Consider the following 25,454-nt stretch of genomic DNA (forward strand, 5'->3'; position numbering starts at 1 on the left):
TTGCTGAGCTGGAAGCGTGTTAGGGAATTACCCATCCCAAATTTCCAGGTTTGGGGAAGACAAACACTCAGGCCCTGTTGCCTGGGGGCAAGCCCATGGGGCTGTGACCTGCAGCCCCACTCTAGCCACTGGTGCCGAGCCCCTCACTTGCTTCACTCATCTGGTCCCCAGTCTGACTCCAACTGCTGCCCCGGTGCCCACAGAAGCTGGCACTCTGGACACACCATCTACAGGGCCTGTGGAGATGTTCCCATGAGCTGTGGTCCCTCCAGCTACTGACATTAAGACCCTCACTCTCGGTCTCCAGCTGCTGGCACCACCACCTCAGGGGTACCTACATCCCCAGTCTGACTCCAGCTGTTGGCCCAGCATCCATACCAGTCATGCCTGTAGCTGGCATTTAATCCTTGCACCACGAACATGTGAATGTACACACAGGATTACATAGAAAGGTAGTTAAGAACTGTTGCTTTGTTTTGGAAAAAAATAAAGATGAACCCAAACAAACAAAAAAGGAACACAAAAGAAGACCCAAACAGGTCCATCACCTTTTTCCAGAAGTGGGAATTTCCTGTTCCATTCAGTTACCAAACCATTCCCCATGTGGTTTTTTTTTCTACCACTCTCCTGTACAGTGCCAGGAATGGATTGTAATACATGAATTGTGACACATGACAGGAAGACCCTCTATATATCTAGTAAATACTGGTGCAGTATTCGTGGGCTACCCTGGCTTACAATAACTGTAGTTAATTGAGATCTGATTTGCAGCTGCTCCAACAGTGCTCCAACATCACAACTTGCTAGCAAATCATAAAATACACCACTTACCACGTGCTGCTAATAAAACGCAATGAGCATCAGAAATACCATCTCTTCTTCATTCACTTTGAAAGGAAGACATGGGTTCTTACCAGCTGCCCACAACCATTACTCTAGCTATAAATGCTTAAACGAGGATTTATGCTTTTGTTCTCAACCTTTTAATCCTTTTCCTTTTTGAAGATGATACATTAGCTTTGCCTTGTGCCTAACAATTCTAATGGATAGTTAATAGCACTTAATGATTCTCTCAGGTTGACCGCATTTATTTATGAACATTGCAGAATTACGTCAAAAGTCCAGCTCACTCAGAGGCTGGAAGACTGTAGGTAATGCACTCAGACTCCTACTTCTGGGACTACAATATTCAGAGGGTATTTTTCTTACTGAGACCCCAGCCTGTGGTACACACAGAACTCAAGGAGCAGCTGATGCTAAAGGTCCCGCTTCATCTGTGTCGTGACATACCCGAATGGCACAGGCTTGAAACCCATCTTGGGCAGGCATCAGAGCAGGAGGAGGCAGCAGAGGCTGCCCTATGTGGGCCGTACAAGTGCAGGTCAGCCTGTGAGGAGAGGTTTCTGCTTCCCCATACCACAGCCCCACGGTGAGAAGGCAACTGGACAGACACACACAGCTGTCCTGGCCCATGTTCTGGAGCGTTCCACCTGCAACACCGACCCGAGGCAAGGGTTTAAACCCCCATCAGCAGCCCCAGAGCAACAAAGTACCTCGGGCCGTTCCCTCAATACCTTTCAGGGCAGGCCAAAATGCCCACCACCCGCTGCTCCCATTACCTCCCACCCACCCCAGCGCCAGCAGGCTGCAGGGAGCGGAGCACAAGCGGACCACAGCGGCGCTCACCCGTCTCTCCAAGCCAGACCACGAGCCCCTGTCCCTGTCAGCTCCATCCCCTCAGCGGCTCCCCTCAGCGTCCCAACGGTCGCCCAGCGGCCGTTAACGGCCTCGCGCTATAGCCCCGCCCGAGCGCGCGCGCCCCCCAGCGGGCGCGAGGCAGCCGAGCGCCATTTTGGCGCTGAGGGAAGGGGCCGGTATCCGCCATCTTAGGGCAGCGGCTGGGGTCCCTAGCGTGGCTGCGCCCATGGGTGACACCTCGGCGCGGCTCTGAGGGCAGCCCGAGTAACGACAAGAAGGGGAAAGTGGTGCAGCTGTGGGCTCGGTCCTCTGTCAGAAGGGCGTAACTGTCTCCACACGTGGTTGTGCTGAACCTTGCTCCAGGCTAGGGCCCCACAATGAGATAACGTATTTACCTGGTAGATAACAGCCCTGCAGATGAGGGTGCTAGCAGTAAAATCAGATCTTTTGTCAATAACAGGGCTGAAAAATATGACTTAATCTGCTCTGGCCTCTCTTGGCAGAGCACGCCAGCAGGTGTGTGCAGTGGTTTTTCATGCAGGGGTTGAATGCACAAAGAACTCCATCACGAACAGTGGAAACTAACACAAGCAATTAGATGACAAGCGGTTTTATTTTGCAAAACAATCACTATACAGCAACAAATACAATTGCAAATTGGATTGAAAAACATGAACTACCTACCACCAGCCATTCAAGAAATGCCTCTTATGGTAACAGGCTCTAGAATTATCAGAAAAAACACAGGTTTGTAACAGCAGACTGTATTCCTTGAAATCCCAGCATACAGCATGTTTATTCGTTGGCTTTTTCTCTTTGCTAAAGTTGAAGTGGCTTTTATATGCTTGACTTTTCCAAGTGTGAAACTAATTTACCTTCCTGCAGCGGGAATTGCTTTAGCAACCTGATGAGAGGGTGAACTCTACACACACCTAGGCTAGATTCTACCTGCTTCGGTTTTTATAGCAAACGTGTTCTACTCTTCAAGGCATCTGCCTTTGAAGGGGCATGGGTGCTTGGGTTTCAAACGGTGTTTGGTCCAGCACGGCAAAAACTGCTGCTCACATGTAGTTGCACACAGGCTGCCTTTCGACTCCCTTTGGGTCGTGTATATAGGCAAACATCTATTTGTAAGCAGTCACGATGAGGTTACTACTGTACCTTAGCATAACACTGAATGGATAATACCATTTACTGCTGTACAGTGAAAATATACATGGCCCTGGTGGGCACAAAATTACCCTCATCAATATTAGTTTTTCCTTTACTGTTGCTGGACAGAGGTTTGCTTAACTTTGATTTCTTTCTGCTTGTGGTTACATAGGAACAGAACTCTGCAGATGGGGCAGAAGCTCCTTTTGTCTCTACAACTTCACAGACTATTAATTTGGGGCTCTCCCCTAGCCATCCAAACAGGTTTCACTGTTCCATTTATCTGGATAATCTCTGCTTTGTTACAAAGTTAGGTCTCAAACACCCAACATACCTGCTGGCTCAACATGCCTGCAAAAAGAAACACAATGGATGCAGTTTCCAGGAAGCTGGCTCTATCTTCTTTAGTGGACATTACATATTTACAAAACATTATTTTTTTAAACCAACACTCTTCTTGAGAATTTAAGATTAATATGAGCTTTTTCAGTGAACATCTAGAGTCATGTAACATAACTTTTTTTTTTTAACAGCACAAAACTCTTGATTTCTTTTACCTTCATCTAACTCCACAGCATTCTAGGATTCTTTCTATGGAAGGATGATTACGATTACAGAGGTCTTTGCCTGAATCAAGACAAGAAAGCTCATTTTAATGCATGAAATAAATGACTTGGTGGGTTACACCACTCTAACTTTGGACTCATAGGTGGATGATCTAAGCATTGTTATCTAGAGTATGTCAATTTTAAAAGCAGAATTAAAAAAAAAAGGCAAAAAACTACGAGTCACAGGTTAACACTGTTCTCACTAGCTGGTGTTCAGCTTCAGAGAAGCTGAGGTTCAGTAGTACCATAGACTCTCTCACCCACATTTGCAAAAGGCATAAAAAAAAACACTGCAAGGCTAATTTATATCGTGTGATCACAGCAATGTGATATAAATACTGTTTGATGTGTTTTCCTTGTTCTTCTTCTTCTGTCTTTTGCTCTCCTGGAAAAAATGGGAAGAGGCTTTTAAAGCACCTCTCTTGACTTGTTTCCATGTGAATTCATACAATTAATTCTATGCAAGAGTTAACTCTATACAAATACAAGGCAGAAATCAGAACCCATTTAGCATGGTTCCAAGCTCACTGTCCTTTGTATAAAACAGCTGACTTACCAACAGTATTAGGTACTTTACAGTGTGAAAAAGCTTTTTGCAGAGCTGAAATGTCATGTGTGTGGCTGTTAGGAGTTCATTTTCAGTAAAGTTTATAGAGATTTAATAACTTTGTTTTGTCTTTGTACTGCTGTGACAGCTTAGCCAAAATCCTCATTTGGTCCACTGAAGATTTACTGCTTAGTAACTGTGCATTTACTACCTGAATTATTTGGAATCCTGTGCTATTAATTATTAGAATCCTTCTCCACAGACATAAAAATGTTCTCTATGAGTCTTTTTGGTTCAAACCCCAACACACACGCACACATACAAATTAAGGAAGAAAAAGAATAGATCAGAAGCTTCCAACACACAATGTTAACCTAATACATGTATCAAATATAGCTCAACTGACAGTGCAAAGTTTAGTTAAGAGATTTCAAAAGGAAAAGATCAATCTGCAAGAATGTAAACTGGTCATTTCATAATGTCTACTGTACATATAGTATCAGCAGATTATTATCTGCTGATGAGTAATACTACCATATTACCTTCAGTGTTCTCTTAGTGTCCATAAGACAGCATTGGAGTTCTCGCACGTAACTCCATTAGATTGGATGTTTATATATCTCTGCCCTTTATATTTTATGCACACTTTTTCTTATACTTTTTATAGTCAATATAATCCCACTTTGCTCAGATTTTAAGATGCCCTATTTATTGATTAATCACTATGGCAACCCAGTTGAGGGAGCTCAATTTTTTTATTCATGTACTATAATTTACAAGCATCTCTGTTATGCTTATCACTGTTATCTGAGTGCCTGAGTGTATACATAAGACATCACTGAAGGAGTGGAAACAACACCTTAACACTTGTTTTTGTGTTTCAACTTTAGCAAAAGAAAAAAATAAATAAATCTAACATTCACTGTTACTACAGGAGTTAAAAAAAAAAAAAGCCAAACTATTTTGGATTTTTAAAAAATCCAGAATCCAAACCCAACCATCTTTGGAGACCGTTTTACAAACTTCTGGACCCCACAAAAATCGTAACTTTGTGGAAAAAAAAGAAGGGAGGGGAAGAGGGAAGGAATCATTTTTCTAGCATCACAGAAAAGACTTGCATCTGGCACTAAAACAGGGTCACGGCTTTTAGTTGTTACAGAAAGCAACTTCATGCTAAAAGTTTTCATCATTTCAAAATGTATTTTTATGAAGAGGGAAAAAAAACCCTGCTAACATCTACTTTTACATACCTAAAATTGCAACACCAAAGGGTGCAAGAGACACAGATACTGTGAATAAAATAGAATATTCAAGTATATGAGGAGGGCGTATCACAAATGACCACAGAGAAATATATATATCTATAATACTGTATTAAACAGATGGAAAGGATGTGAAACTGGTGGTGCGTACACAAATCTAGCCGCTTAACCAACTTTCTAATCAGACACAAGTCCATTGGGGTGGAAGTGCTTGCTTTCAGTAGCTTTTTTACGTCACTTCCCCAAGCATTGTTCAAATGTTTTCAACTACTAGTTTTAGTTATTAGTTAAATAATTTATTGGCTTTTCAGCTATACACTGACATAATTACCCAGGTCCAAAAAAAAAAAAAGTTAATAACTTAATTCAACTTTTGTTCTACTTATTTATACAAAATAACACTTTTTTTTTTAATTAAACTTGAATTTCTCTATATGCCCTTCCTTCTGGTAAGCAGACTCTTAATCTAACCTGTAATAACTTACAATGGGCAACTTTTTTTTCTTTTTCCCCCATCTATCAACAGAACAGCAAAATGAGCAACTTGGGATATTAACAAGGCTCTTTAGAAAGAGGTGGATGGCCTTCAGGCACATGAAAGGTAAAAATGCATTTTATCATAGTACGGTACTCCATGCAAGACAGAGCAGAGCAACAATAATTGTCCAATGTAACATACTGCAGTTGTATACCCATATAAAGCCAGTGTCTTCCTGTTGTAAATGGAGATCAGGCCAATTTCTGCATCTATTTAATTATTTTTTTCTTTTTTTTTCTTTTTGTTTTTTTTTAACTGTATGATAACTACAAGTCTTGGGATGTGACTTAGTTTTAGACATGGTAAAGAATGAATGTAACACCTGCTCTGAGCCCATTCTTGCCAAGAGCTCATGCCTAAATACTATTACTTCATACAATGCAAAATGAGCAAATTCATAAGCCCTGCTTAGCAAGGGCTGCCGTGACATCTTCAGCGAGGGTAGCAAGCTGGGGCGATTCAAGCAGGTTGATGCTTCCAGAGGATGAGACGTTGCTGAGTCTGCGTGGTGAAGCCACGCTGGACCTGCCTGGTGACTGCGTGATGATCTCAGCCCCGTGATCAACACGGGCTTTAGCGTGCTCTCTGAAGTTTAGTTTCTGGCTGTCAATCTGTTCCAGGAAAGCAAAGAATTTAATGCGTTATATATTCACAACATTTTCTCATTATAGATTATCATTTGGGTCTGCTTTTGTTTATTTTTAAGAACTCTTAAAAGGATTGAAGCTTCTTCAGTCCCTAGAAGGACTGAAACTGAAGATTTTTTTTACCTTGTTTAATGCATAACTGGCTCACTATGTTACATCCTCTCTTACTATTTCTGTCTCTCATGGATGGTCTAATGAGCAATACCACTGTTCTTAGCTGTATGAATTTAATAGACATTTTATGGGCACTGTGATTTGTTTCTGAAATTTGTGTTTTCACATGCTTGTGGGGGTGATCTTACTTTCAAGATGTTTTCCTCATGTTTCACACAGCAGTCCTGATCCTCTGGGATATCCACACTATAAAATATTATATCATGCCTGTTCTATACAGCAGTCCTAAGCAAGGTTTTTCTTTAGATGGAAAGCCAGTGCACAAACTACAGAAGGTTTCACTGTAAGGTTCAAATTTATCTTAGATGTGGATGTGAGCTTGATCATTCCAAATTCCAGAGGGAGCAAATGGCATGTGAATGGGCTCGATGCAGAACAAACATTTCCTACTCAGCTTAGAGCCACCACTGAATTCACAGCTCTGGAAATTGGTAATTTCACCACAGAATTTGGGCCAGGGCAGAGTGGTAGCCTTTTCCCTGAGGGCTGTCCCCTTACCTTGACATTACCACCGCCAGGTACATGGTGGGCATTTTCAAGTGAACCAACTTTAGCCTGAGCTTTCTCTTTGAAATCCAGTTTCACGCTCTCAATTTTCACACGCCCACCTCCTACACAGAAAAAGGAAATAAAGAGTGGAATGGCTCAGGAGAAAGTCTGACATAATGCACATGGGTGCATTCAGATTAGTTCCCTTTTAGTTGGGATCTAATGATTTCAGAGAAGCACAGAATAACATGGAAAAACAGAAATTCTTTACTATGAGGGTGGTGGGGCACTGGCACAAGCTGCCCAGAGAAGCTGTAAATGCCACATCCCTGGAAGTGCTCAAGGCCAGGTTGGATGGGGCTTTGGGCAACCTGAGCTGGTGGGAGGTGTCCATGCCCATGGCAGGGGGGTTGGAATTAAATGATTTTAAGGTACCTTCCAACCCAAACCATTCTATGATTCTAAAACACTGCACGTTTAAGTAAAATATAAAATCTTCAACACATATTCAAACTGCAAGCGTGTGCTGCAGTCCTATTGATTTTCATAGGATTTAGGCACATGCTTAAGTATTTTGCCAACTTCAGTCTGCATATCAGTATTTTATCAAACTGACATCAAGTCCCAGCAGAATCCTTCTGCATTATTTTTTTTAATCTCATCTCTGAAGTAGGTGGTCCCAGATATTTGTCTTTATACATTTAGTTAAGTAGAACATTATTTGTATTACCTAAGTGTATTTATTTTCTTTTGGACTATAAAAGAGAATGGTATCATCCATGTTTTTTCTTTCACATACAGTATTATTCTTTCCTTTGTCCCACATCCCATAAATTCCTATGTTACCTGGCTTGTGATGGATGTTCTTGAGCGAGCCACACTTGGAAGTCACATGACTCAAGTCAATCTTCTTGGTTACGATCTGTACCTGTCAAAAGCACACACAAACACAGATTACAAGAATGAAAAGAATAGAATAAATAAAGAGCCAAGGCCTGCAGAGGAAGAGCCCAGGCCCCTATAAGCCCCTGGGAAAAGGAGAGATGGTTAGTAGAAAACAGACCGTGCCACAAAGGAGGAAACACCTGGATTAATACAGCAAGATTCCTTTCCACCTAGGAAAATCACAGAGCTGGGTTAAGCTTTTCTATTAGCAAAATGAAGAGGAGGATGAAGCAGGTCAGTTTGTAGGTTCTTTTTAAAATGTTCCTGAGCCTCCTTTCAGGGCAGATGCTCCAAAGCCCTGCATGCAGCAGGATCTGCCCTGTTTGGTTCTGGTTTTGAACATACATCCTGACAACTAGGAATATTTTGGTGACTGCTTTTTTCTTGGCCATCTGTTTCATATTTTTCTCCAGCTAAACAGAGTATGCATTTCAGCTCAATCTGCTGCAGAGAGCCTGGTGAATCTACAAATGCGACTCCTGCAGCTGCACCTGAGCTGGTGCTCAGTCACCGGGAGTAGTGGCACTGCACTGCTCAGCCAGGCAGCAACACAGGCACCCTCCGTCCTTCTGCAGCACTGTGCCCTGCACTGCCGTGGCTGCACTGAACCCAGCTTGGGAACAGCTACAGCAAGGCTCCTACTTTGCTCCCAGGTGTGGCTGTGTTAGCAGGCCTTAAGAAGCTGCAGCCCTTCCAGGCCAGGCCACGCAGGAGCTCAAAGGTGACTGCAATGCCACTGGTTTGCGCTTCTATCTGAGGAGGTAGCTCAAATCCTCCTTATGCTATTCCAGTGTGACTGCTGGATCGCACCCTGAGCAACCTCAGCTGGTTATACTGCAATAATGCTGCAGTATTAGCACGCAGCACGCTAACTGATCACGCCCATTCTCTGAGCTTTCTTTGTCCTCATGTTTTCTTTCTTTTCTCTCTCTCTGATGACTGTACGTAACCGACAAGGTTAGCTGAGGAAGGACTGACATGCTGGAGGATGTCCAACTGTGAGCTAGAGTGTCTTTTTGGAAAAGACTTTCTCAGGCCACTCGTATGAAAGGCACTGAACCATTTTGGCTCACACTAGACTTTTACCGACAGCATCCTTGGGGATTTAGAGATAACCAAACTTTTTAATTTTCTTTTCCTGGCCAAGTCCTGGAAATGTGTAGTGCTCTGTGGAGGAAGATCAGAAGGCCACCACTGCAAACACAGGGCTCACATGGCTACCAGACCAGACTCACATGTGAAACAGCAGTAAGAAGGAAAATAGTGCTCAGAGGAAGGGAGACGGGGGGGGGGGGGCGGGGCTGGCTGTGCAAGGTGGGTCACCACAGTGGAGATGCCTGCTCACAGGCTGTCTGTGCTACTTACATTTCCTCCCCCCGCAGAATGTTTGATGTTATCTCTGGAACCACACCGGGACTGAATATCGCTAAAATCGATCTTCTTGTTTAAAATCCTAACCTAAAAGGAATCGGAGGTAACTTACTATATATAATACACACACTCCATCGGGGTGCAGGACAAGGGAGCCAGAGTAATTTTGCCTCCTGCTGTGACTCCTTCTTCTGACACTTGTATTGAAATGTGAGAAAGTCAGTCACACCAATCTCTGTGCTTAGGATGTTAACGCAGCATATGCTCTTTTTCTACCTCATGAAATGGTAGTTAAATGCAAAGGGGAGAGTTTTTATACGGAGAGATGAGAGGTGGCTTTTCCCTGAAAAGCTCAAAGAATTCCTTACTTGCCTGGACATAGTCCTTGGAAAGCCTATTATAGGCTCTCTAAAGTGATGGCCAGTGTTCCTGCTGAACTGGACACGAGAAGATGGAAACCCTCTTTCTCACAGCTCAGCACTCCAGCCTTCAGTGCAGCAATCTGAGATCCAGCCAGCTCAGGCACTGGCTGAAATCCTGAGGTATCTCACCCCTCCTTCTGTCACACAGCCCTAACAGTGACTGCGTTCACACAACAGACCTCTGATCTCAGTGTGTCTCATTAAAGGTGACCGACAAGTGGATTAAAATGAAGTCAGGGCTCACTGCTGCTCTCTCTCTACTGTCTTCTACCAAAGGGCAGTGCAGAAAACAACAACACCTGGACACTTCAAGCTGCAGCCCCTGTTTCTTGATTCACAGCGCTGCCTGTACTATATGGTGGCCTCAACAACTTTCTGGTGCTAGCAGCATTGTGCCTCTCCTCCCCCGTGGACTTGGTTTTTGGCAGAAATGCCACCTGACTTTCCCTTGATGGTGCCAGCCTCCCTTACAGATGCCAGGAGCCTGCATTTCTTCTGTGTCACCTTAGTCACGGAGGCACTGCAGGCATATGACAGTGCCTGGAGGGAACTCTGTGAAGGACAGGCCAAGCCACACTGTCCCACACTTGACCCCCACATCAAACCAGTCCCTCCACCTAGCAGATCTCAGGTGCCGCCAACGCTTGTGCTCCCAGGGAACGATGTGCTGCTGGGTGGCAGTTACCAGGAGGCAGAGGCACCTGGGCACACACCCAGGTGACACCACCTCCGGGCTCTTGTCTGAGCAAGGGCAGGGGATTGTGCTCACCTGCATTAGACTTTGCAGGTATGAGAGTAGGATTTCTAGCCAGGGCTCCCCCGGCCTTCTTTGTACCAGGAGCTTTTACTTACTCAAAGAGTGCTGCTGGTGCAGCATATTCTCTTCTCTGGGTTAAATATGAGGTCATTACTCACATATTATGGTGCATTTTATTCATTCTTATCTTACTAATATGCAATATGAGTTCATACTCTCTTTCCTGTACAAGCCATATTCATTTGGGCATTATCTATTCATTATTAAATGATACTTCTATTGCCTTCAATAATATCATTTAGCACAGTTCTGTCAGCTGCTGTTTTAGGTAAAATTACAGGGACTAACTGATATGTAGGTAAGAGACAGGCACAGATATATGGGTTACCTTCTTCCTGCTTCTTACCACTCCAGAAACACAAAGCAGCTGCACACCAGCTGAAGTGCTCAGCAGGAGGAAGAAAGAACCCCATGCAGTTTCTGCCTCCTGGTTTCAGGTCCCCAAACTGCCCCAGGCTCCCTGTTAAATCTCTGAAAGAAATCACTCACTTCCTCTGTGCCTCACCTCTCCAAACTAGGAAAAGACAACCTGCCTGCCTTACAGGGACATCAGATTTTGCAGTTCTTGCAGTGTGGATAATGCCACACCTAGATGCCGAGTCAAATATCCTCTGGCACTGAGCAGCTGGAGTGCTACTCTTAACTTGCGTCCAGTAAACTCCAAGAAGAAACTTCCAGAGGGCCACCACACTTCGCAGCTAATGCAAAGGATTTCTTGACAGCAAGCTGTTCCATGGGTCCCCCTCATTACATATTATGTAACCACTACATCAGTCAAACCCATTAGGACATTAAATGCTTCCTGGCCTAAACTGGTAAAGTTTGGTAATGGCACACTCAGCAAGGAAGGCGATGACAGCACCAGAAAGCTCCACAACTGGTAGGTCACCTTCAGCCCTTCAGAAGGGCGTCTTCAGTAGGAAAGCTGATTTCTGTCTTTCTCCCATCTGCTTAATCCATGTAAGTAAACCAATGTACACTGAAATATGAAAGGAAATGCCACTGGAGTTTTAGGCTTGTGCTTTACTTCAATACGCCATTTGTTTAAAAAACGTACCCTGGTACCATACGAGATAGGTGTCACATTAGTTACAGAGACACACATCAAATGTGCAGTCAGATCGCGGTCTCAGAGAGCTTCGGGCCAGACAGAACTGGGCAAAACAGAAAGCCTCCCTAGCACTTATCTGAGCACATCTCCCTCAGCAATGGATCAGCAGCACCTCTTCACAATGGCCACAGGGATGCATTTGCTCTGAAAATGCTGACTTTGGTCATGACAAGACCTCTGTGCTGTGGACTGGGGGCCTGTAGCCTAAAAGTGAAGCCAAAGCAAGGTGATAAGCTGAGAGGGCACCTTTGATCGAGTGCCTGAAGGTTGATTTGCACCCAGAAGTCTGACAGATTACGAGTCTCATGGCCCATGGACCCAGCTAGCGGATATGCAATGGAACAATCATCTCAATTATCCTCTCTGTCTCACTGCGTGAAATGTGCCCCTGTGTAGAGGGGCCAGCAGGAGACCTATGTACCACTTATGTCCTGTGCTGAGGGCTGAACTGAGATGAGTGATGTAGACGTGCTGGTCACCCATCACAGGCAGGAAGTACGCTGAGCCAGGGTTTTCCTCATGATCTGTTTCTCCCTTCCCTGGAATACGTCGATATCCCTGCGCGTTTACATCACGACCGCCCTCTATAACTAAGCATTCTATGAACTAATTAATCCTACAGATTAATGCCTTAAACCACGTAATCCCTCCATCCTATATTCTTGAGCAAGGCCTACCCCCTCCTGCCAGCAATACCCACCCAGCTTTCTCTCAGGTCTGTTAGACTGGGCAAGCAGGAGCCAAGGTCTCTGACTGTGCAGCAGGGGCTGAGTTATTGCTGCCTTCTCCCCAGTGGCAGTGTGATGCTGAGTCTGTTTTGTATCAATCAACAACTATCACCAAACTTGGAGGGACTGCATGTGTTTGTAACCCCTGCTCCCCTGCCAGCACTATTTGAAATTGGCCAACAAGTTACAAATGAGTTGAAGATGGCTGGGACTGCCAGCCAGACAGCATGACTGCATGAGCTTTGTTTCCTTTGGGAAATCAGACTGTAAACATCAGAGGGAAAGTACCAGAGAGGGACAGGCACCATTTAGGCTAAAGAGAATCTTTGGCTTGCAAACAAAGAGCATAAACTGACTGTGAATTATTTGAAGCTGGAATCTAGAGGGAAATTTAACTATCAGAGCAGGGAGGCTCTGAACTGCCTCCCGAGGGAACAGAGCTACAAAAAGAAAATGGTAAACTTTCATGATGGCACTTGATAAAAGGAATTAAACGATGCATCTGCCTGGGATAGAGACAGCACAAATACCGTGACTCACCAGGAAGGTCTCCATGTTCCTGAATGCGTATGTACATCTTGTGTGGGGGTGAAGGTGTGGTAGGGATGTACGTATAATTCTATATTCTAATATACACGCACATTAAATGAAAGATCAAGCCTGCTTGTGCTCTCATTCAGGAAAGGGAACATTTTACTTTGCATCAGGAACAGGACTGCCTTCTCTTCACACCCACTAAACATCTCAACTGGCTAATATCCTGACAGACTCCCTCATAACCCATGCACTGCCCCGCCAGTCTGAGATGAGTAAATTCTCTTCTACTGATCTGATGCTGGGTTATCAAAATATGCTGCACGGGGGCTGGATGGTAGTATTTTAATTAGAACAAGGTGAGGTTCCTCAGCATTTGTCATAACCAGGTGAAGTGAAACCACAGTGGAAAAATTAAGCCTTACAGACAATGCTGGGTTTATTCCACAAAACCATGTTGTCCACGGATAAAGCTGGCTTCTGTCTGGAGCCCTGGCAGACTGACAGCCCTTGCCCTCACTCTGGCCTCTGATGACTCCTCAGCAGTGCTCCAGAAGTGAAGCTCGGGGCAGATTGTGCCGATGGGCACACAATGCAGCCTCTTGGACTTGCACTGCTTCCAGGTCCCCAGCAGAAGTCAGCCACTGTGCTCCAGTGCCTTCTGTGCTGTTTGAAAGTTGTCTGACCAAGTGCTGGGAGATGCATGGCATTTACGGATAGGCAGCTAAGAAACCAAGTGTTGAAGATATCTTTCTCAGAGTTCACTGAGATGAGGCCTATGTTGACCTGCACACAGCAGGGTAAACTTCAACTCCCTACATATAGTGGCCCGGCTAGCAATCTAAGCAGGAAGGGTCTGTGGTCTGAGGGCAATGTCTAAACTAGACCAAAAGGGATGTTTTTGGGTTAAGCTGACTGATGGGACAAGAAGCAACTCGCTGGCAATACTTATGAATCTCCTAGTGAGATATACGGCTCCCTGTGGCTGTTCACAGAAAGTGAATTTGGATTTCAAAGTCTTCATGTACAACAGCCTCCTGCTGGGGGCCTGGAGCAGGCCTCCTCTGTCAGTCCTGCATCTCTACATTCACCAGGAGCAGGAATTTGTGGAAGCATTGAGTGGAAGGCAGAGAAATGCAAGAGAGAATTTAGTTCAGCTGTGCCCCACTGCTAAAGAAATCAATGTTTGAAAACAGCTTATGAAAGACAAAGAATTAAGTTTCATTGCTGCCTCTAATCATTCAGTTCAACTTTCCCAAGAACAAGGGAAGCCCATAACTTATCAGTGTCTGGGCAGATAATCCATAAAAAAAAATCTCTCCTGTGGCTTACTGGTGCACACCAAAATGAAGATACTCAAAGAACAAACATTGAGAGGCTGATTAAATTACAGGCTCTGCATGCATTTTCCAAGAAGCTGATGATTTATATTCTCCCTGCCATGCAATTATGGTCTTTGAGAAGTTCTACCACAAACACTGAGCCTAAAGCCTTTAAAATTACTCTAGCCTGGTTCCACTTGTCATTTGAACATGCTGTGGGGCTGTGATCTTGGAAAAAGCTCCCAGACTCCTTACAACTTATCAAAGAAGGCAGGTTCCTCCTACTTAGCCCAGCATCACAGTCATTTGACACAGCTGCACCCCAGAAACTAGACATTATTTCAGTGTTTGCTCTGCTGGTTAACAAAGGGATTGAATGAGACATGAATTTGCTGTGCATAGGAAGTGAGAGTAAGGTTAACACCTGATTAGAACCAAGAAGCAGTTTTAATTGCTTCCACATCCCTGTGCTCCCAAGGACAGATGATACTACAGTTCTGATGCTCCTGGCAGAGGTTACAGGTAGAGGAAAGGGAGGGGAAGGGTATTTCTTTGACCTAGCAAAGCCCCTGAAAAGAAAGTGTGTGCCCCAGACATTCCACCTCTGCACACAGAGCTTGAGATAATATTCAGCCTCTGTTACTGAATTTATTCACAAGAAGTTGCTGGTTGCACACACCAGTGAAGCTGCCAGCCTGAGCACTAGTGAAATTCAAAATAAAAGGCTGCACTGGACACTGCACGGAGAAAATGATGTACCATCCTCATCTGATTCTTAGCAAAGGGTGAGCAAAATAGGTTCATTTCTGACCTTTAAAAACATAGCCAGAGGCAGACACTGGCCACGTAGTATTTTGGCCTGAACAGCTGAACTATAAAACAATTAGAAACTGAAAATAGATACTTTCGACGAGAAGTGTCAATAAAATAAAAGAAATGCCTTGCAATCAATCATGTCTTTAGTACTTGCACAGGATAATGATGGGTGATTTACATCTCTCACTGTGAAGAACTTGCAAACTTCTTTCCTCCCATTTGCACATCACGGGATTCATCTAATTAATAAGGTGGCCACATTGATCTAGGCATGTCAGTGTAAGTAAAGGGAAGAAAAGCCATCATCAGCATTGTTATGTATAAGAGCAAAAGAAATATTTTCTGAGGGCATCTTTACTACCAAAATCTCATACTTTAAATAAATTTGAATATTTATATTATGCCCACTGATTAATATGACATATATGTTATTAATTGCCCCAAGCACATAGATTTCTGTTAGAAGATGTTTTCATATTTATCACAGAGAAAAAAAACAGATGTGATTGTCTCTTAAAGAATTAATCACTGAAATAGAAACTAATATTTTACCTTTAAATCTAACATCTAGCATGGTAAACTTTGTTCTGATTGCATGATTGTGGTAGAAATACTGAGAGGTTTTGTGTAATTGTGCTAGAAAATGCAAAGGAAAATGACCACTTCCTGTGCTGAAGAGTTTACAGTCAAGAGACAAAATCTCAATCTAACAGAGAGCTCAAGGAACTGCAAGATCCAAGGCAGATACATTTTAACAACTGCTCTGTGATCATACTTCTCACTAAATCTGGGGAGCTGATGAAATGAATGGAAAAGGAAATCGAAAGATATTCACGTACTGCAAGTAAAAAAAAATCATAGGAGCAAAATTAATTCAGCTAAAACCCATGATTCCACAGATCTCTGTTTTAGTACTGCCATAAACAAACAAAAAACCACAAATCAAAACAGATTTTGCTAGACTACAATGTTTGATCCTTAAATTTTAGAAGGAACGGTTGCTATTCATGGAAGGAGTACTGATAACCTCAGGTATCAAAAGTATCAAGGTTTTTAAATCATTTCCACAGCTTTAAGAAATGAATTCTGAGTCACAGTGCCTGGGTTTTCTTTACTCCAGCATAATGGAGAAAATTAGGCTGGTCAGTCCAAGTCAGAAAAACATCTTGTGTTTTATTTTTTTATGCAAGCTTGGTTTTCTCAAAGCTAAGCAGACCCTTAGCATTTCTTTTCCTTGTTCAAATCCAAATTTCCAAGATAAAAACTTAAGTTTTTTATCCTTTCCTTTCCTGTCCCTTCCCATCCAGCGTTAAACTTTTTTTCATTTTCCCATGCAAGATAGAACACTATTAGATAACTAAACAGCTCTGGTCCAGATTGTGTATTGCCTGAACATTTTCCCAATAAGAACAACATTCTCCATTTTCTTGCCAAAATCTAGGCTCCCTAGAGCTGAGCTGAAAATGCCTCCCGTGCTGAATTTGCTGCTGGGATGACTCAGGCTTTCAGAGGAATGTATGTCCTGGTACGTTCAACCTACTCCAGAAAACGGTACAGCTTCTCCCCTTGCTATTAATGAGACCAACACGGTATGGCACATCATGGCCAGGATTTGTCTCTAACATTAATTAGCCAGCTAAGAGTTGGAACTGGCTGCTTAAGCTGCTGCTGTGGTAGGTGGAAAGATAGACTGGGGTTCCCAGTCCGTCCTCCATGCACATGATGCACATTTTACAGATGGCTGAGGCATGGCAGTGATGTTACTCTCTTCCAGCCATATATCGAGTGAACATCAGATCTGGACTGAAAGTCCCAGTTCCCTGCTCATTTCTACCAACCAAACACCTTTCCTCAAATAAACTTTCTGAAACTTGCTAAGGCCTGGCAGTGATTGCCACATTTTTTTTCCTAAAACGTGAGTCAGGAAAAAGAATCTTTCTTGTTTTTTTCCAGAATAATTCAAGGCTTAACTGTACAGACTGTACGCAGGCAAGCTTTCCATTAAATGAGTGTCATCTGAACACAGGAGCTGCAAGATGTTATTTCTGTACAATAGGCAACGATCAGCCAAAATTATAAATTTCAAAAACTTAAAAATTATGTTTTTGAGCTATGAGAGAGTGTTGAAATTGTGCCTGAAACTCCTAATTTCTCTTTGCATTTGTAGATCTGCAATTAACATGGGATGGATTAGTTTCTAATTTTAAACATAAACAGGCAAACATACAAATTGACAAACAACTACTCATCATTTCCTACATTTCCCCTAATTTTCAGTCCAGAACAAATCCTATAAATGTCTTCTAAATCCGGAAAACGTGGAATGTATAAAGGAAACAAAAACAGACTGACAGAGATGAAATTACCTTACAGTTAAGAACTGTTGATTTGGTAAATTCACAACCTAATTTCAATGAACGCAGCTAACAGTGTGGAAACAATTGCCTACCAGTCCCTCATTAGCTAACTCCTTAACCAATGGCCAGGTTATAATGCGCAGGGAGCTGATCCACATCTCCCTGCAGATGCCTCCTGTGGCCCTGGTTTTGGAAAGCACCAATACCTGGGATTTCCTTAAACCTTAGGGCTCATTTATGTTCATCACTTCTGTCCTGAACAGAGACTCTCTTAACTTGAGCCACAGTGTTTTTGACTCGATTATGTAGCAGACTGCAACAGGTAAGAGCAAAAAGTGCCAGAAGGAGGTGAGAGAGAAGGGGACTAAGTAACAGTTCAGATTGCCATTTTTGCTGTGCCTATATTCTCCACTGTCTTATAGGATGCTTTTCATCAGCCAATGCACTGATAGCACATAATCTGGATTTTCAGATTGATTTTTGGGCCATCATCCGTGTTTGTAACTTGGCACAAAGACACGAAGCAGAAGGAAGAGGACTTACAAGATGATGTCTCAAGGGGAACTTGCTGAATACCCTTCCGACCTGCAGCTCTCCCAGGAGGTGGTCCAGCTGTTGGTGGACCACCAACATGTCTGTCTCTGCTCTGGCTTTGCAGCTAAGGCAGGGAAGACGTCAGGAGCCCACTGTTCTCTGCAGACCAGGTCATAAATTGTGATGATGGGGCAATGTGTGTTTGTGCATTGTGGGGTAACCTCTCCTGCCAACCAAATGGATCTTGAAGCTAACAGGAAAGGACTCGAGCAAAAAAAAAATGTGCAAAGACAATGACATCTATTCAAGTCTCCTCTTCTGCCCAGCTCTGAGATGTCTTATCCTTCCATGTGCCGGTTTCTTTTATCATTTAATGCTGATGCCTGTTGATTTTTGCCAGCATTTTTGTGGTTTCTAGACAGGTTCTGCTGAAGAGTGGTATCATCAATTTATTCAGACTTTCTGACCCATAACTCAGTGCACCTTGTTTTCTACAGTTTAGGGAAAATTGTGACGTCCTCTCTTTAATCTTCCTAAAAACCTTCAAGGAACAATTCATTCTCCAACATGGCTTGGGTATTTCATTTTAATACCTGTCATCTTACTCCTTACAAGACCCCTGGCTGTTACCATAGTTAGTGATATTTTAGACCTTATGTACAGCGTTCCAGTCTGTACAGCCCCATGCACTTTTACGGGGCTGTGCTGATTCACAACCACTGAAATTCTTGCCCATGGCTGAGATTTTATATATACATTTCAAGATTAAATTAAAAGAAATCTAAGTTGGCTTTATCCTTGGTTGCTGGCCTACAATGCTTTATAAATACCCTACCTGGTCAGTAATGAAAAGATTCAATTGATAGACTTTTGTACACTGACATGGCACAAACCACATCCATAGGCAGAATTTCAAGATGACAAAAAATCAAACAGAAAAGCAAAACCTAAGTCTTGGCATGTGCAACAGATTTCCAACCCTTCCCCCAGCTCCCCCCATGCTTCCCTTGGGCTGTCTGAGAAATAACAGATGCAAATGGGTTACTTTTGAAAGCACAGCATTTCCTCCACAGCTGATGCAGTGCTAAAATCCATCTGAAGCCCAGCAGACATACCCATGAGCAAGTCGCCTCTGAGCCTTGCCAAGAATGATACATTTCACCATACTTTACTATAAAGAGAAAACCAGACAACCACCTACTGGCTGCATCACAGCGCAGAGAAACCCTCATTTCTCCAGACTGCAGAACAGCAATTAAACACATCTCAAGTGATCTATTCCTCACAGGAGCTTAATGCACCGCAATGTTGGCTTGCTTCTTCCCCTAGACGTGTTTTTTTTTTTTTTTTTTTTGCCTGTCAGGTGGAGTAATTTCTCTCCTTTTCTTTGTTTCTGTGGCTGGCAAGTTAAAGCTGAATTAAAATGAGTCTGCTGGCTGATGAGCATTTGATGAAATTCAAGGCTGAAGCACTGCACTTCTTTTATTTAGCATTCAAACCTCCCCTGCTGTTTCAGTTCTGCACCTCAGCCTCTGGCAGTTTCACAGTGCGGCTGCATTCTCTAGGACAGCTGTAAGCTAAGAAAAGACCTTGTGCTAGGTTAAGATATGCCTCTGGTAAAAGGATAGTCTGTCTCCAAATGACAGTCTTGGGCTGCATATCTGTATTCCTTTAGTGATTTGCATGTCATGTTTATGTACTTAACTTGCCCAGATATATGCTGGCTTTTTGTCTGCTAGTTTTTCCTTTGGTTACTGCTATCAGCACTTCCAGTTCAGGTTATAAAACTTGAGCAGCCTTCTGTTTGTTCCGTGTATCATCACTAAAAGCAGAGAGCAGATAACAGCTCATTTTAGCCAGTGCAGTATTTGCCACCAGGCGTTAAGGAAGCGAGCAGACACAAGGAAATGAAATTAGCTTTCATGTGTTCCTCTGACAGACCATATAAAATTCAACCGCATAAATTAGAAAAGAATTAATCCTAAAACCTTTTGTCTAGACTGAGCAACCATGGCATAAAGGAAACACAAAGCAAAAACTCAATGAGTCTTCCTTTGCCCAACCCACAGCTCAGTGGCCACACAGCAGTGGGAATTAAAAAATGCTTTAGCTTCAGTGACATTATGTCCACTCAGCAGATTTCCCCTGTGATTCCCAGAAGAGTGAAATGCCAACTGCTGTGCCATTCTTCACTATGCTGCGTAGACTGTGGGCAACTGTAGAACTGCTAAGCTGTCTGGGCATGGTGTTTACACAGGAATACAATTCACTGTGGTCCTCTAGCGCTCACGATCCACAGAGAGCAACAGGAAGGAGGAGGTTAGGCTAACATGGTGCTGGTTTTGAGCTCCATGTCCAGCAGCTGGGCTTGTTACAAGCAATGCCAATCCAGAAGCGCTGTCTGAACTTGCCTTCCAAGCCCCTGTGCCCCCTGACCATCTGCTATGCAATACGTCAAGTGAGAGCTGACCTCATACAAAATAGTTACACCAACACTTGTCAAAATAAAGGCAGAAGAACCTTTGCTGAGGCATTATCTTCTCGACTTTATCTGAGTAACTGGCTACTGTCCAAATCCTGGAAAGCACTGAATGTGTTAATTTACCGTGAAAACAGGATCAATGCTTAAGAGATACCTTACTGTTTAACACGAGCCTGCTTTTTTCTTTGGAAGACCTGCCATAGGCATAGCTTAGCAACATCAAAAATTTTTTTTTTTCATTTGCTTGTTTTTTTTTGAGGCAGCATTAGGCAAACATTACTGTTCTGTATGTTTCACTGTGTATTCCAAAACTCAGATATTTATAGAAGTATCTGATCTGGAAACACTGTGTAACCCAGCTTCCCAGGATGATGAGCTTTGAAGACAGATGAATGGGGAAGCACGTTAATCGCCCTGATGTCCTGTCCCTGGAGGTGGTTGAGAAGTGAACCTGCCCAGAATCCACTCACATTGCCAGTGCTGTAACTCAGCAGTCCAAGGAAAATAAAAGGGAGCTGGGGACACAGTGTTTTCATGGTCAGGTTGTGCCCACAATCAACATGAAAGGAAGATCTATGGTATTCCCTATCTGTTCTTTCCTCAGTCTTCAAAAGATCCTGCTTACCTTGTAAGCCTATATGTTTACTGTCCTTTTCAATGTCTAGTAAGTTCTGTCTGTAGTAACAGGATTTTCTTACCCTACATACATGTTCAGTCTTTAGCTGACAGCAATATTCACGATTATGTGCTTCAGGGTGTAACTGTGCAAGGTATGAAAAACTTCATCCTTTTTTCAGCTTTTAATTGCATCAACACACCCGTGAATTCTTCTGCTTTCAGAAAGTGAGAACAGAAAATTGCCATCTGCCTTCTTACACATTCTCCTTTTCTTATTTTATATGCCTTCTCCAGTTTATACAATTTAAGTCCTGTGCCTGCTCATTCACACTCTGAAGCAATAAAAACAGCTAAGTCTAATACCTGTCCCCTCCCATCATCTTTAACTTGGGGTGGATTTACCATGTTGGAGGCTGCAAGTCTCATTAACACTGCCCAACACAATGCACATGGCATGTAAAACGACACAGGAAAAGGTCATGGTGCTGTGCAATCCTGCTAACGTCTATCTAGGTCGAAGCTGAACTTGCACGAATTAAAGCAAACCTCCTTAATTTTCTGGTATCGATGAAGAGTAAAGAAGCAACAACTGCTCATACTCAGGCTAAAACATATTTATGACATGGAGTACAATCTCTTGTTTGAAACTTCTCCCCCGATCTCAGTGAGGCACTGTTAGTTTTCAGGTGGCAAGATAATTTTTCTGAAGACAGTCCTGACCCCTGCAAGTTAACGTCACTTAAACAACCAGTGTATATGGCAGTGACAACAGAAACAGCATTTGCAAGGAAACTCGAAATGGCTCCCATCCCATACCCATCCTGAAGGTGCACATGTGAGGCTAAATAACATATGGATAAATAGAAAGACTAAAATCCTTACCTGACCTCCCTTAGGCTGGTATTTGATGTTATCTGTTGATCCAATTTTGGACCTGACATTCTTGAGGTCAGGTAGAGGCTGATTAATAACTCGCAGCTGCTTTGGAGTGGCTGGAGATTTAGGAGGAGTGCGAATTATGGCAACTTTTTTCTCAGTTGGTACCAGTATGGCAGATTTGGGGGTCCCAGGAGTGTGTGGGGTTCTGGAGTAGCTGGGTGTCCCTGGAGTGCCCGGCGTACGGGAGGAATAGCTCGGTGGTGTCCCTGGAGTGATGGCAGTGGAGCCAGGAGTAGTGGGGGTAGAAGTTCCGCTTTTTCCTGTTCTGCTACGAATTGGTTCTGATCCTACATGCAAGAAAAACAGCATTAGACTCACAGAAATACAACTTTGCTTCTTTAAGTACCTCCCAAGACTTCAACCCTGTCTGCCACGCAAGACCCAGCTCTAAGATGTCTGTGCTAGTGCTGAGCAGCAGGCTGGAGGTCTGCCTGTGGGACTCCTTTGCTTATCAGCCCTGCTAGGAGGTACCTTGTCACATGTGGCTCAGCTGGTAAAGCACCCACATGGTGGCTGAGCTCTCCACGCTGCCACACGGATGTGCTTCCCACAACGCTTACTCTTCCTGAAAAGCTCATGCAAGGCACAGTATCACCGCACTGATTTCCCTCTTAGGAAAGCACTAGAAGCGCCATCTGAATCCAGCCTTCGGGACTTGGCCTGACAGCCTGACTCACCAGTAAGAACTGTGTCACCCAGTTCAGCGGATTTGGGGGTTAAACCAGAGTGGTGAAAATTTTGATGGTAATCCCGAAACTCTAGGCTACTTCTGGTCACATAGCACCACTGGGCAGCTGCTCTCTGCAGCTGAGCCCCGGGCAAGCATTCAGCTGATGGTGAACAAGTCTGTTGTGTGGATGGGCAGATGTCCCTCATGTTCAATTGCTATTTTCAAGTAGTGCAGTGAAACAAAGCAGCTACAGAAGCCAACCTTGATTAAAAGTCATATTCTAGTTACATTGACAAGCAAGTTAAAAATATATAAATAGTGGAACATTTTGTAGCAGCTCCATTCCCTGTTAATAGCATTACCAGTCCTTTTCACTGAGGACAAAAACCAGTTTAATAGCGGCACTGTGCTTTCTGCAGCCAGCTCTGTTGGTAACTCTCAAAGGCAAATAAACAGAAGCTGAGATCTCGCCATAAGCTGCTTAAAGGAAGCTTTGCTAAGAATACTCAGGGAGAGAAAGACCAAACCAATGCTCAAAGCCTGTGAACCCCAGCGCTGAACAGGTGTTATGTGTTTTCACCTTTAAAAGGTTTGGGAATTATAAATGCAATGGGCCTTTCTAGAGCAGTGTGACTAATCAAAATCCCAGTTAAGTGATTTGTTAATCATTCTGTTTATTTCATGCCAGTTAACAAAAACAACAAAAAATGCAAATTCTTTACATGACTCACCAGATAGAATGAACATACTCCAATCTCACCTTCAGTTTTCCCTGAACAGTTTCTCCCTTTCCCAACCACCCTTAAACCAGAACTTTTTCACTACATCAACTGAGATAGAAAGGGAATCTTTTTTTCCAATTCTCTGTAGTTTTGGTATATTTAATTTTCATTCCTCAGCCCTTCACCACATCGGCAAATACTTCATGGCCTCTCAGTCTAGAGAATGGGCTGCTGTGCCAGCTGGCAGTCACTCTGTTTTACCCTTGGAGCATCACCCAAGAATTTCACAGGATTTCTTTTTTGGTAGAATTTAATCATCTGCTTCCCTTAGGTTCTCTTAAAAAGGTCTGAAATTGTTTTCTAAAGCTACAGGAATTCCCACTGGAAAGTAGGGAGTCACATCCACTTTCTGAGGCCTAGGCTGAAATCAAACTAGCAAAAAGTTATGGGAGTATTTATTAAAATTCTCATTGTCCTGTAATTCCTTTTCGCTTCTGAGTTAATATAACTAGTCCTGATAAAAGGACCTGGCTGGTTTACTATCCTCACTTCTGGTTTACTATCCTCACTTCCTCCAGTGAGTCACTCCACTGGCTAACATCTTCGCATTTATCACCTGAGAGGGTTTTTACTCTAGGACTAGAGGCACAGGGAGATTGTTACTGTGAAACAACAAATTCATAACATTAACTGTTATGTTCACTTTTCTAAGATACACCAGAATATTTTGTATTGCCTACTTCACATTTGTCTCATTTTTGTCATGGAAGACACCCACAGCAGTAGGAGAGAGTTAACATGCAAAAAACATACGTGTGGTCCGTCGTACTGAAGAGGAAAGGGATGTTGTGAGGGAGAGAGAGTTCTCCTCTCTGTCTCGGTCTCCTGATACAGCTCTTCGAGGAGGAAGGATAGAGGAAGGTCTTGGTAAAGAGGAACGTTTTTCAGGACTCTTGCTTACTCCATCCTAATAGTAACAAAATAAAAACAGGTTTAGTTTTCAAAATGTCCCACTTTAGCCCGTGATTTCTCTCAACCTACATACAAAGGGCAAAGCCTCATTCTTTGGGCCCAGTTTACTATTCATGGAGGAAGCTGTGGGATCTAGCCACTTCCCATGCTCTGATCAGCTCCTTGGTGCTTCTTTACTGCATGAAAATGCTCACTAGGAAAAGTCTGGCTCTGGTACCCAGTACGGACAGAACTCCGTTTTTGGAGAGATATTTCCCTGCGAATTTCCCAAATGTGGTATTTTGCCAGTCTCATCCTATCTTGAACAATCTACTGCTTCCTCAAAATAAACCCTCCCTTTGTAGCAGGCAAAGCCTTTCTTTTTCTACAGGTTTGACTGAGCATGTATCAATGACTGGTTTTACTCCCACTGAAGGCAAAGCTGTATCTCCCAGTGACTGCAGAGGATGCTAGTGGACTACTGGATTATGATCTAAATCCCTGTGAAGCCATCACAGATATCATCTCCATCAAAACAAAGGCAATCAACTTCTGATTATTCTGAAATATGGATGGGTTCAGCATCTGGTTCCTTAGTAAGGGCTTTTTTTTAGTACAAACAGAAAGTAAAAGAACTCCTCTGGTGCTCAGGTGTGAAATTCTTATGTGAATTCACCTGCAAAGTACCCACAATACTGGGACACCACACTATATTGTTTGGTGATGTGTGATTTGATGATGAAGAAGTATAACGATGGCCCCAACCAGTACGAGACACAACAAGCACAGTGAAAACAGCTTTCAAATGACATAACAGTCATCAGCTCAGCATCAAGTAGATTTGCAAGACAAGTGAACAGTAAACACGGGGAAGCTCAGATGAACTGCCAACCATCTCTTTAAATTTATACTGCAACTTCCTGAACTTAGTCCTAGGCACAGACCAAATTTGGGTCCTAAAGCCTTTGGCTTCTGCCCTTGTTGCTGGTGATAAGAACTG

General features: G+C 43.2%; 1 protein-coding gene across 41 annotated transcripts in view; it reads right to left on the reverse strand.

Annotated features, from left to right (window-relative positions):
* Window positions 1-2,292: 2,292 nt before the first annotated feature.
* MAP2 (microtubule associated protein 2) overlaps window positions 2,293-25,454 on the reverse strand; it is a 197,917-nt gene continuing 174,755 nt past the window's right edge. For 21 of the 41 annotated variants that reach the window (XM_083842108.1, XM_083842146.1, XM_083842143.1 and 18 more), the window contains 6 exons: window positions 24,317-24,470; window positions 22,055-22,398; window positions 9,426-9,518; window positions 7,962-8,043; window positions 7,125-7,237; window positions 2,293-6,416 (listed from right to left, as the gene is read on the reverse strand). In XM_083842108.1, the coding sequence (XP_083698234.1) occupies window positions 6,201-6,416; window positions 7,125-7,237; window positions 7,962-8,043; window positions 9,426-9,518; window positions 22,055-22,398; window positions 24,317-24,470 (1,002 nt within the window). In that variant the 3' untranslated portion in view covers window positions 2,293-6,200. The remainder of the gene's footprint in view (window positions 6,417-7,124; window positions 7,238-7,961; window positions 8,044-9,425; window positions 9,519-22,054; window positions 22,399-24,316; window positions 24,471-25,454) is intronic. The other 20 variants (XM_083842122.1, XM_083842114.1, XM_083842113.1 and 17 more) reach the window with 1 other exon arrangement.

The sequence above is a fragment of the Anser anser genome (assembly GCF_964211835.1).
Source record: "Anser anser genome assembly, chromosome: 6".
Taxonomy (NCBI): Eukaryota; Metazoa; Chordata; class Aves; order Anseriformes; family Anatidae; genus Anser; species Anser anser.